The 13951-nt window shown below is 38.7% G+C and overlaps 1 protein-coding gene across 3 annotated transcripts in view; it reads left to right on the top strand.

Moving 5' to 3' along the window:
* Positions 1 to 13951, top strand: part of LOC129740461 (diacylglycerol kinase theta) — a 102554-nt gene that overhangs the window by 14853 nt on the left and 73750 nt on the right. For 2 of the 3 annotated variants that reach the window (XM_055732145.1, XM_055732144.1), the window contains exon 3: positions 3850 to 4062. In XM_055732145.1, the coding sequence (XP_055588120.1) occupies positions 3850 to 4062 (213 nt within the window). Of the gene's footprint in view, positions 1 to 3849; positions 4063 to 5243; positions 5562 to 13951 lie in introns of those variants that run through there. The other variant, XM_055732146.1, reaches the window with a different exon arrangement.

Genomic DNA, 13951 nt, shown 5'->3' with positions numbered 1-13951 from the left:
AACCATCAGTGAAGTTCATAATTTCAAGTGAAAATCAAAGATGGAATGATTTACAAGGTGTATGATTTCAAAGCAGAAAACAATATTGTGGTTCATGTCAAAAGGCTGTGTTTGATTCTACCAGGAATTTGAATCAGATTCATTTTTTATGAGAACAACATGCTGCCATATGCAATCTACTGGCATCACTCGTCGGGTTCAGACGTGATTTCAAGTGTCTTTAACCTCGTGATTACGAGTGTGTAAATAAAAGAGTCCGTTCGCTAGTTTCGGGTGTTAATACCGTCCGGACTACTTACTTACTAATGGTCCCGCGTCGATTCTCCGCTGTTGACGATTTTCACTTGGTCCCATTCAAGGTTCTTGTCGACAGTTCCTAGGCTTCGTCGCCACGAGCTTCTGAGTCTGCCTCTTCATCGATTGATTCCATTCGACCGCCTCTCTGCAAATCGTCACCGTCGTCACCACACATATGCACCAAGTTTTACACCCGTACAACAATACGGATTTGATGTTGAAGATTTGGGTTTTCATTTGTAGATAGATATAGCGTGACCGCCAGATGTTTCGGAGACTCGCAAACGCAAATCGGGCCTTTCTGATCCGGGTTTCGATGTCTTTCTTGGTACCACAATCAGGCGTTATCTGGCTACCAAGATACTGGAATACTTCCATTTTCTCAACTTGTGATGGACAACCCACGAAATGGGAAGGATTTTCTGTGATGATTTCTATCGACTTGACCTTTCCGACATTGATTTTGAGACCTGTGCTTCAATGAGATTGACTAGTTTCTCTGGGACTCCTCGTCGCCTTAGAGCCGTCCGTGGTTAAGTCGGTCGAATGCTTTCATCAACTTTCAAATCAACTAACACCAGCAGGAGAGAGTCCTGGAATTTGTTGATTTGTTCAAGTATAATTCGTAGCGTTGTGGTGCAGTCCACACGTGATCGTCCGGATCGGAATACAGCTTGTTGCCGTCGAAGGGTAGCGTCAGTTTTCTCCTAGATCCTGTTCAGGATCACTTTGCAGAGTACTTTGAGGGGTACAGATCAAAGTTATGGCTCACCAGTTAACGCACTGCAGTATCCCTGAAGTCAGCGAAAAGACGGTGCAACATTTGTGCTGACAAGGCAGGGTCGGCTTTCAGCATTTCAGCAGGGATGCAATCAATCCCAGGCGTTTTGTTGGATTTCATGTGTTTGCCGCTTCTATTTCAGCAAGCGAGGGCGCTTCCGAGTTGACGCCATTAATGCGACTTACTTTTAGCGCTTCGAGCTGCGGGTTCTGTTGGCCATCGCTATTTGTGACTCGGAAACAAGGTTGCCGAAATCACGGAAAAATCTGTAATTTCACAGAATTTTGAGCAAATTTTCATCACAGAATCTGTATCACAGAACACCGAATTTTGAAATATTCACAAATTTCACAGAATTTTCTTTCGGCAACCTTGTTCGGAAGAGCTGTTTGAAGTGCTGAGTCCATCGTTTGAGCTGATCTTCTTTCAGCGCTCAGTCTTTCAGCGACATTAAAGCAGAAGTCCTTGCACAACTAAGATGGCGAGCAGTGTCATGATCTTTGTAGTGGTTAATTGTTTCACTTTCATTCCAGATGCGTAAGGCTGATGTCATGCTGAAGCTACAAGCAACGCAACGCGTTCACACGACAAACCAGCTCTCATTTGATCTCCATGGATTTGTCGCGCTTTACAAAGCGCTCAGTATGACAGGTCTGCGCTTTTTCCATGGAGATCAAATAAGAGCTGGTTTGTCGTGTGAACGCGTTGCGTTGCTTGTAGCTTCAGCATGACATCAGCCTAAATAATCACTCCACATTGTTCGACCAACACATCCAAACATCACTCAGCGGCGGATTTTTTGTTCCACCGGAGAGAGTGAATAAAAAGGTTTCCATTTGCTTATTGAGTCTGTAGGTTCTGCTGCGTGAAAGAGATAGGCAACGTCGTAAACTGTCGGGAATTCTGGTCATCATCGCTCTCGTGTGCCAATACACGAAATTTCGTTCGACAATCACACATAGAAGAATGCATGTCGTTGCGTCTGATGGTAGTCGACTGTTCCGCAAGTGTTTGGTCGCATTCGTTTGATGGCACGAACATTGAAATTGATAAAAGCAGGCTGTGCGACTGTCAGAGAAAACTACAAGTATGACTATGGTTCGTCGTGATAAAGGCATTGAATTCACACCATTGTTTTTCGACTGTTCCGTCTTCGGAGGCTCGGAAATCTAGCTGTTCAACATAAGCCCTTTTTACTTTTGAATTCTCCAACCGGCAGACGTCGTATCGACATCCAACTTTCTCCTCTCGCCGCTGGACACGCGCAACTCTCAGTCGTATCTCGCCAAGAACGAGGTGATGGTCAGATACAATGTCTGCGCTTCGTTTGTTGTGGACATCAAGATGGCTCCTTCTCCATTTTCGGCTGTTGCAGATGTGGTCAATTTGAAAGTATTGTATGAAAAGTAGTCATGCAATACCTCGCTTGGCACCCAGCAGTGGTGTCAATTGAATTTAAAGACCAAAAGACATACCCCTGTTAAATAGCTAATAACTTTTTTGTCTAATAAGATACGAAGTTACGGTCTTCGACAAAGTGTTTAGCGGTAAATTTTCTTGAGAGATTTTATAAATTGTCACAAAGACTATTAGCAGCCTTGGTTCCATAGAAGAAACAAAAATTAAGTTGATTTTTAAGTGCAAAATATTCAATTTTCCCATACAAACCTAAAAGTCCAAATTTACTCATGTAAACGTTCCTTAAAAATGCCAGATTCTCTGGCAAAGGTGGGGGCCATGGAAGGCGACACGTATCAACGTGAAATCGTCTTCGACGAATTTTACCTTTATGTTCGAAGAAACTCCCTTGTCAACTGGCAGCGCAAATAGGACGATGATGAGTTGGGTCGGTGGCTCCACTCGATTATCCCAAAGGTAAGCCTTAAACCCTGGTTTAATAGATTGGACCTGAGTCGGGATTTTAGTTGTTTATTTTCCCGTCTTATGTCCAATCATTATTCCTTAGACTCCTTTTGACATTGCTGGCAGCAATTTGTGTGGTTGTGGGCAAGTTTACCATGACATCGAGCATACTGTGAGGTCCATCTTGTCGCTAGAACGAATTTCATAGACTCCCTTCAGGCCCGAGGAAAACCACCCTATGTTCCAGTGAGAGATGTGCTGGCCGTGATAGACTTGGACTACATGTTCGAAATATACCTTTTCCAAAAAGCTATTGATCTTCGTCTATAATTCTTTTTATTTTCAGATTTTCTTTTCTATCCGCCTTTTTCTCTAAAATTATGAAAAAAAGTGTTAAGTTAAGTAGAACATTGTAAATACAAAAAAGACTTCGGCTCCTTAAAGCCTAAAGGTATGAGCCGTTTCAAATAAAGATATTATAAATAAAAAGAAAAAAAATGGTTCAACGTTCCAATAACATAAGTCGTTCAAAAATCTCTAGTTGAAGTTAGCGTTCAAAAATTAAAAAAAAAAACAAAGTTAGACAAATTCAACCTGAAACCTCCAGTATAGAAAAGCGTTTTTTATTGAAAATTCTAAGCATCCCGATCAATGTGGACATACTTCAGATATTTTGACTACAAATTTTAAACTATCAACGTTTGTTCAGTAGCCGGTTCTGAAAAGGGTCGTTATGTAACAGCAACCTAGTTAAGGTTGTAATGAAACTTTTGGTTTCGTGGAGTTACTACTATGTATTACTGTCACTGATTAAAATCTTCGTCGAATAACAACCATGATTTTCTTTGTTCCGACAGATTCGAAGCTTTTCTAACTCAACTGACCAACCTTTCCGCCCATTTCTTCAGGTTATCGCTGCGAGTGGTGCGGGGCAACGGTGCACGGGGGCTGCCGGAACCACCTCCAGTCGTCCGAGTGCACCTTCGGACTGCTGCAGCCCATCTACCTGCCGCCGCACGCCGTCTCCATACCGCGAACAGAAGTGCCAATGGAAGCAATCATAGGGGTGCAGAACAAGAGCAAACAGGTCACGCCGGGAATGCAGCGGGATTACTCGTGCCGTAAGTGTTGGGTTGTTTTCTTTTTATGAAGAATTTTATGGATGTATCCATTGGCAAACAGTATGATACCTATAGGGTCTTAAGAACTTTGCATCAAAAATAACTTCATCTCGAATGTGTACCCCAGTGTCGTTTTACCTTATTTGAGTTAAGTTAAGATTCCGTTCATTGGCTTATTTTAATTAGTGGTATTTTTTCTTTTACCTTTCTTTATTTTTATGTGTACCATTTTTCGGTTCATGTCGCCTACTTCCCTTCTACAACGCTCTCTGTGCTCTTGATGTTGTACTCGACTAACGCCTCGAATCATACAATGCGATCCAAATGGGGGAAACGCGCGTTAGCGGAATTGTGGACATTTGACCAGCAAGTGCGGCAACAAGACGGGGATAGTGGGACCCTTGCGAATGGTGGTCAGTTGAACAGTGACAGCAGCCAGAAGCTTCCGATTTTTGCATTTTACGACGATTGTGAGGATAGTGAATGCAGTCAGCAGTTTGCCAGTGATAACGATTTGTTGAGGAGCGATGAGTTTGGAAGTTTCCAGGAATCGCGTTTCTTCAAACCAACCCCTAGCCGTAATCTAATCCATCCGGCAATGCGAAAATCAAAGCTAGCACCGGCGAAGGAAGTGATCCGCAGTAAATCTTTCCAGGACCAAACCAACAGTATACCGCAACGTCTGAAAATGCTGCAGAAGTCGAGGCTGTTTTTGCGTTCCAAGGATCGACCGAAAAAATTGCTTTTATCTCCAAACGGCGGCAGCAGTAACGAGACGCGTCCCTCATCGAGCCTCGCAATATCGGCGGTGACGTCAGAATCAACATCGGCTACAGCATCCGCTGTCACCATCCCATCGTCAACGGATGAAGAAAGCAATAAAATCGGATGTAGCTGGCTCGACGATGAGGGTGCCGGCAGCAAGCGAAAAGAAAAGCAGGAAGCTGGAGCACCTTTGCTGACAGCACAAAATCCGAGAGCTATCAACAGCAGCAACGTCGAAAGTGCAATCCTGCATCTGATGAGAAGCGAACCGGGCCGGAGAGTCTTGTCCCATGGTGACGTCAGTAGTTTTGTGTACATCGACGAGGACTCGGACGTTGATTATTGTTGTGATGGATTGTCGAAGGTTGTCGAGGTTGGTCCCAACATCAGCTGTACTAGTTTGAAAACATCCACTTGCAGTAGCAGTATGCTTGCACCAGAAATGTTAGTCTCCGGGATTGAAAACCGGGAAAAGGATGACAGTAGTAGTGGTGGGGCATTCGTAGCGCTAGTAGAAATTGTTGACGGCGATGACAGCACTAGAAGCAACAGCAATAAATGCAGTAATAAACCCAATAGCGCCCAGCAGCAGTTGATGTTGATGGCAGCCGCCGCCCTCGGCGATGGGGAGGATAAGGAAAATCGACGGCGGGGTCATTTGCTCGGTAGGATCTACCGTCGGATGCGAAAGTGTTCGATGGGCTGGAGCAAAACGGGATGTAGAGTGCGTAGAGGTGACTGTTTTGTGTTTAAGTTGTGATTTGCATTTCTGCGTTCGTATTTTGGGCTTACTACCTTAGTTTGGTTTGCATTGTTTGGTATTTACCTACACGATTTTGATTAACTGTTTTTTTTGTTGGCAAATCAGTTGATAACACGAAGCTTAAAGTCTTTAACTTGTTGTTCGAAATGCTTAATATTTATCGCTTCAAAATGATGAGTCTTGCTGTTCAACATTACTTTTGATGCGAAACAATAGTTTTAATGGTTTTAACATAATTAAACATGATTGCAAACTAACATCACCGAGAACAGACGTACAAGCTAACCCTCGAAAATTGTGGTAAAATCCCAACAAACTCTTTAAACAGATTTTATTTTTCGGCTAGTCCACCAGGTGTTTCCAAAGCAAGGCCGGATTAAGGTAGGGGGGGTCAAAACATAGGAAAAATCACACTGCTTTTAGTTATAGAAACCATAGTTGGAAAAAGAATTTTAAAATCTGTAGGGGAGAATGGGGATATTTGATCCCTTTTTCTTATTTTCATCATATCTTTTTGGGAAATATTTTGCAACTCACCGTCTTTTGCATTTTCTGAGAGCGTGTAACTTCAAGTTTATATACACCAAAAATTGGAACGATACATGAACTCGTAGATAAACTAGAAGCATTTTCTTGAGACTAAAAAAACTGTGATTTTTTTAAGTTACAGGAGACTTGATCCTTTACTAAAGGAGGCTTGATCCTCAATGCAGGATGCCCTGACCCTTGACAAAAATATAATAAAATCCGTTCGATATTTTTTGCTACATTAGTTCTCATTTCCCAGTTTGTAAGTATCAGACAAAGAAAATTCCAAAAGTTTGTTTGTCATTGCATACATAACAGCGCAATTTTCAAGTTTTAAGATAAGTGCAGTATTTTTAGTTCTTTTCAATAGATAATTACTGAATTCACATTAGTTATTGGACAAATATTTGTAATTTCATGATAACCATGACCATGACCTACTATTCAGCTTCCAACGGCCTTTTAATTCAGCTCCAAAAATCTTAAAATGAGCAAAAAATTCTCTCTCTATCTCAATTGCACCTCCTCTTGATTATTTCTATGTTCAGTACATGGCGCCGCATTGATGCCACGCGCCGGATTCCAAACTCGACAAATTGCTCAATTACTTCTTTCCTACAATTCCTACACATATCGCATCAGAATGGTCACTCAAGTATCAAATTGCTTATTGAACTAAAAACTTGCCCGCCTTGGGAATCGAACCCCGACCTTTGTGGTGAGAATCAATCACGCTATCACTAGACCACGCCTAGATGTTGTTCTTACTGAATTTAAAACTCGAAGTGGTAATAGCGCACTCATCCAACCAGACAGCCAGCCAGCCGAGAAGAAAGCACTTCAATGCACTTTTTGTGACTTAGTCAATCCCGTTTGAGTACTTTGTACCCTTTATGTGAATTGAGTCCCTTACAACGTACATATAAATCACTTTTGAAACTTTCAAGTTCATTAATGAGTACAAATAGTTCACTTATGGGAATTGAGCAAAATGAGTCACATGTGATGATCACTTGTGCAACTTTCAAGTTCATTAATGAGCGCATAAAGTTCACTCAAGTGAATTGGGCAGTTGATTCTCTTTGTCAGCCAATATGTAACTTTTAAAGCCTTCATTCAAGTAAATAAGTGACTTTTGGTTGCTTGGGTACATTTAGAGGTGAAAAAATACTACAAAACATTCTATTAACGTAAATCGTGAAAATTAATCTTAGGATGGATGAAATTTTAATGTTAACAAACGCATAATACAAAACAATCAAATCCCAGCATATGGAAACAGGATTTATGAGATTTAGTTCTGATTTGCAATTTGTCCCAGACAGCTAGCTGAATTATAATAATATTTATATAATGTTTGTAGGTGATATCTGATATCATTAAGCCAATCCGTCATACTAGGTAAAGTTTTTTACGGCATCGAAAAAAGTAAAAATTTGTACATCTATCGCTTAATTTTTTAAATTTTTTATAAGAGTCAAAAACTTTAAAAAACTCTTTTACGATGTTAAAAACTATGTCATCAGCAATTTGTTATCATTCAATGATAACTTTATTACAGTATATTGAAATAAAAATTGAATGAGTGTTGTGGTATACAAATGTTGCATCTAACCCTGCTTTTGCATGATGCCCCGTTTGACGGTACTATACTTTTAAGCCACTATGAAATTTTCTAGAATTTTTGAAAAAATACATCAATACATCGAAATAAAAACAACTTCAATGGGATTTGTCTTACAAAACTTGAAATCATCAGATAGTAGGAAAATATTGATTTATTATCTAAATGCATTTATATTTATGTACAGATTCAAAGACCTGTTTTAGAAAAAAATGTTGTTCTTTAAAACCAAACCATGAATAACTTCAGTAATTTGAACTTTGAACTAAAGTGAAAATATGAAAATATAGAAAATCGTGTATAAGACAGGGTTGAGCTTTAATTGTTTGAATGTAAGATATTAAGACCTTAGACTTTGAAAACTTTAAGCAAAAGCATAACGCAGGAAGAATTAAAAACTTATCACTTGCGATATAATATTATATCGCAAATGTTAAGTTTTTAATTCTAGGCTATTTGAGAACCTATTTGTAACTTTAATAATGAATGATGCGATTTACATGTCACAAAAAAGGCTATTTGAGGAACTTGTTGGAACTTGAAGTTCATGGAAGGCTATTTGAGACCAAATGTGTAACTTTTATACTGAATGGATACGATTTACATGTCACAAAAAAGGCTATTTGAGGAACATGTTGGAACTTTAGGTCCAAAGAAGGCTATTTGAGGCTCTATTTGTAACTTCAATACTGAGTAATGCGGTTGACGTGTCACAAAAAGGCTATTTGAGGAACATTTTGTAACTTTCATGCTCGCATTCGAGAAAAGTCGGTTCCAATTCCCTTCGGAACCTTTGTTCAGCGAAATTAGAACTTTGGAGGCACGCGTTTAAGTAGAAATAGGACTTTTGGTTGATTGGGATGCTGCCAAATTATTTGCCTTTTTGCATAAAATATAAATAATTTAATGAAATATGTATATCGAACACTGAATCATTTGACGTCGAAACTAAAACTGGCATACTGGTCGAACCTGGATAAGCGAGAAACCTCTATAAGTGAGAGGAAACATCAAGTCCCAAGCTTGCAAAACACAAAACCTCTTCAAGCGAAAGTGTAAAACCTCCATAAGCTAGAGTCGTTTTCCTGACTAGAACAAGGAAATAAGAGAAAATACCACTTTTGTATTGAATTTCTGGTACCAAAATGATATTGGGTCACCAAAAAGCAAATATCCATAGTTCCATATTGAAACTCACTCGAGAAAACTTCGAACTGATGCATCAATTGGTGTCAGTGGATTCCTCTAATAGACATTGAATAGTTGCATTTCTAGATCATTTCAATGCATTTGTATGTTGCTGACCCTGAGAGAACCTGATTAAGTTAGGAACCTCTTTAAGCGAGAAAAAAAGTTTAGTCCTTTCGACTCTCACTTATCCAGATTCGACTGTAGGGGAAAAGTTCATATAAAGCCCCATGTGGCTAATACGCGCCATCCTTGTTTTGAAGAATCTGAAACATTTTAAGCCTGCAAAATATTACCAATTTGTTTTAAATGTTGTGATACGCCATGGCAAGTGTGATTTTTTCCTTAAAATGCCCCTGTGTCGTGATAATTTCACAATTTAGGTTTATCTTCATTTCGATCTAAATTTTAAAACACTTTCAATAAGGTGTCACCAAGCAGAGAAAAACGAATAAGACAATATTTTCTGACACATTGATAGAGGAGAATCTAAACTATGATTTTATGCTAAAAAATCATACTGAACTCGCAAAGGTATGCTTTTTATGGGTATGTTCTATCATGGCCCATGCGCTCGTTATAACGCGCCAATCGTAGTAGGCTGAAAATAGCATACATTTTTCAAAAAGGTCAATTTTCATGGAAAATGAACAAAAAGTCTAAAACCATGTTTTGAGCGTTAATTCAGCCCAAAATATCTACTTTCCCATTTTTTTTTAAATTTTGTTCAGTCCATTTTGGTTTTCTTTTCAGTCAAAGTGTCTGTAAGTATTGGTGTGTTTTCGGTCTTCTGCTACTTTCGGGTGTGTTCGGCTGCTAGGCGCGTATTGAATACACAGCGGCGCGTATTTGCAACACAGTTTTGTTCTGTTGCTTTGAATATGGTTTTTAAAAATCAAGTTTTTCGAGCAACTATAGCAATTTAAGTAATAAAAAATCATAAGCATTTGTAGAAAACACTTTTCTTCAACGATTACACCCATTTTTAACACAATTTGTACGTGGTATACATAGAAAATCAGCGATTCGCTTAGGTGGCGCATAATAGGGTATGTTCCCCTAGTTAGTTTTGTCGATAATAGTTTCATTATTGTTTGAATTATGCTTGCAAGTGTAGCACACTTGCGGAGAGCGAAAAAATGAGATATCTCATATTGCTCCGCAGTTAGTTAAAAATGCGATTCAAACTTCGTTTGTTTACTAAAGCGTTTATAAGATAAATATATATCGAGACTCTTTTTTCCCGGTTTCTCGGTGACGTGATGAAATTTCAAAGCTTTTTCCGGTTTTCCCGGTTCGCTAGCAACCCAGTAAGACATTCCTGTTTCGAGATATAGCGAAGGAATCAAGTATTCCCAGGGATCAAGTATCCTCTTTCTCCCCTATTGAAACGTTAAATAAAATAGTATATAGGGCCCCCCTCTAAAATCATGGCTCAGAAATTTTACACTTACGGAAGTTCAGGGGGGGCCCCTTCAGTCTGTTTCACATAGAATCTGGTCGGATAAAAAAGATCATTTCTCCGCAAAGAAATAACGTACAACAAAAGTAAAAATGTCATTTCATAGGGTTTTTATTGCACTTTAAGGAAAAAATACATAAAAATCATTCGTCAGCTTTTCGGATGAATTTTCGAACTTTTTTTGTTATACCATCACTTTTCCATTTGAGCAGGTTTTTTCATGGTTCTGCCACATTTCTTCAGTTTGCGCTTAACTATTGCCCAATATTTCTCGATGGGACGAAAATCCGGACAGTTTGGCGGATTGATACTTTTTTCAACAAAATCGATCTTGTTCTCCTTATACTACTTAACGACATCCCGGCTGTAGTGGCAGCTTACCAGGTCTGGCCAGAACTTCACCGGACCTTTGTGGGACCGAATGAATGGCAAAACCCTCTTATGGAGACATTCTTCTTTGTGAACATTTCCATTGATTGTGTCCCCAGTGATGAAAATCTTAGTCTTCTTCCCACAACTACAGATCCCTTGCCAAATCATCAACTTACGAGCAAATTTATCTGCGAAAACAAACTTGAATCTACCCGCAACATTCCCTTCACGCTTCGCAAGGTAAAATTTGTTACCGGGTATTTGTCCAAAATCCATTTTGACATAAGTTTCGTGGTCCATCGAAATGCATCCGTTGTACTTGGTTAACACTTTCTCGTGCAACTTCCTTGCCCTGGTTTTGGCAACCAGGTTTTGTTTCAGCGTCCTGTTGGGGTGTTTGCTTGCATGATACGACCGCAAACCTTCTCGCAACAAATTCGTCGAGCTGTACTGTGGTTCGTCTTGAACTTTTACGCCTAATCACGCAAGGAGATTCCAGGATTATTGTGAACTGATCGAGTTAGCTTTGCTCGCAGCTTCCGGTCATATGTTCCACTTTTACGCCTGGTTTGTTTTGCTCGATCCACCGTAAGGGTCTCCCGGTAACGTTGCAGCACCGAATTTACAGTCGATTTTGGATATTTCAGGAATTTCGCGATCTTTACCCTTGACCACGTCGGTTTCTCTACGTGAGTGTGCAGAATTTTCTCTCGCCTTTCGCGTTCCATCGTCGATAAATTTTTTTGATGAAATTTTCACCACTAAGTAAACAAACCATCCGGGTCAAAAAACTGTCAATAGATTCACGATGTGACAACTAGGGGCGCTGCAGTAAATGAAAAGATTCTATGTGAAACATACTTTAGTGTAAGCATTCTTTATTTTTTGAAGCACGTATCCAGGCCAGGCAAATATGAATGTTTTTTTTTTTTCTAGAAAAAATTTGAAAAATCTGTAGATTCGATTCCGAATTTTTCTCGAATCGAAACCCGAAAGCAAACCCGAGCAAAATTCAATTTTCATTACCGAGATTTATGGGTAAAGTGAAAAGAATGTCAAATGTTTCTTTGAAAACCCAGGCAAGTCCAGATAAGTCCTGCAACCTGAAATGCTTACTTTAAATAAATAAAACAACATTTTCTTTTCGATTATTGTGTCAAATAATATTTTGACTTCACACCGGATGGAACCATTTATTTCTTAAATCTTTCTCCACATTTCACGATACAATTTTTCAGTTCACACCTAAAATTTGGTTGATTACGATATTTGGAAAAGCTTCTATAATTTGCAGTCATAGGTTTTTAAGCAAAAATTCCAGATTGTTCATTTTTCTCAAAAGTACACGAACTGAACCTAATGTCTTTCATTGATTTTTTTGTTGATGAAAAGGAAAAAGAAGATTACAAAATTTCAACATAAACTTAGTTTTCAACAATTTTAAGAGGTTGATTTGATGTGACACTATTATCTGAAAATATATAAAATAAATAAAATAAGAAAAACATGGGTTTTTATCTGTTAGTAATACTAACTTAGTATGGAACACTGCAACATTTTTTGTGGATTTCTGCATTTTTGGCATTCTCCTGGAATGTTATTTTCTTACTTCTATGCAAACAAAATATAACATCGTGTCATGAACAGTGTTTAAAGCAGTGGCTTGAATCAGTGTTCCGAAAATCACTCATTTTCAATGAATGTTTCTGATTGCACTTCGCACCTGAACGTACAGCGGTCGGGTTTCGTTATTGATTGCTACTGGACCTACCCGATCATCGATCGTTCAATTCATCGCTAAAATACAGATCACCTCGCACGATGCTTGCTGTCAAAACAGTGCAGCACCATCATCAAATTGGAATCTCACTAATGCGCAATGCATATGGCGAATCTTGTTGGTTTCGATCAGGAGTGAATAGATCAGGCAGTGAGTGAGTGATACATGAAGCCGATCATTAGCGTATTTTGTTTGATTTGATATATAGCAAATTAATAAATTTATTTGTTGTTATAACGTTTTTTAACATCAGTATGATCAAAATCAAATTGTAGTTGTGTTTGTGAGGGAAAAATGTTCAATTTCGCCGAGTTTTTCAATTTTTACAAGTTCTCTTATTAAACTGTCGTCCGTCACGTTAAAACTACTGAGAATTTATGGTGTTCCGCACAACTGTTTGATTTTTCTCGTCCTGCAAAAAATAATTCTGAATTTCATATAATTCAGGCAGATACTGAGTGAGCTACATTCAGAATGGATCAGTTTGTATCTCACTCATCTCCGATATGCGATGTTTGCTAAACCGATTATTCTGAATGATGCGACTTGGTTTGCATAGCTGATAGGAGCGCTGATCGAGATTGCATACCAGCCAGGCGAAGCAGTTGCGAGAGGCGCTATCCCATTATACAATCTGAATGTTTCCAAAAGGAAACGCATCCTGAGTGTTTGTTTTGATTGATTTTCGGAAGATTGCTTGAAATGCTTAAATTAATTTTCTTTCATATAATTGCCCAGTTTAGGCACTTATTCAAACTGTAATATTGCTCAAAGTATGAAATGAGTAACAAAATGTTCAAGCCAAGCAAGCAGGTTTTCTCTCAATGTGTATCACATTGATGTCTTCTACAAAGTTGTAGCCAGAGAAATTTCCTATTAAATTATGTTATAAACATATGATGTTGGATTTACGCTGATTAGTATGATTTTGTCTTAAAAAAAAACCATTAAAAAGGTCTTCAAAAAATGTACTAGACCCCCCGGTGGATTATTTTCAATTTGGGAAAGTCCCAGCTTTCGAATGTTGCAAAAATTAGCGATGCTAATTTTAGATAAATAAAATCGTTCCATCAGAGACACCGTGTTCTTGAATAAGCGATTATTTATGGAGTAAAAGTTTTGTCTTGATAAAATGAATTAACTTTAGGATTTGATAAAATGATCCAAAACCGTTGGCCGATACACCATACACGGTGTCTCTGATGGAACGATTTTATTTATCGAAAATTAGCATCGCTAATTTTTGCACCATTCGAAAGCTGAGACTTTCCCCTTTCATTTGAGCCCAAATTTGAAATAATCCACCGGGGGGTCTAGAATATTTTATTTTTTTGAAGATTTTTTAACCAATTTAACGGTTTTTTCAAAGACAAAATCATACTAATCACTGTAAAAACGTTCGTCTTA

This window comes from Uranotaenia lowii, chromosome 1 (assembly GCF_029784155.1).
Source record: "Uranotaenia lowii strain MFRU-FL chromosome 1, ASM2978415v1, whole genome shotgun sequence".
Lineage (NCBI taxonomy): Eukaryota > Metazoa > Arthropoda > Insecta > Diptera > Culicidae > Uranotaenia > Uranotaenia lowii.
Note: the sequence above shows the minus strand (reverse complement) of the source record. Positions and strands in the feature narration are given on the sequence as shown.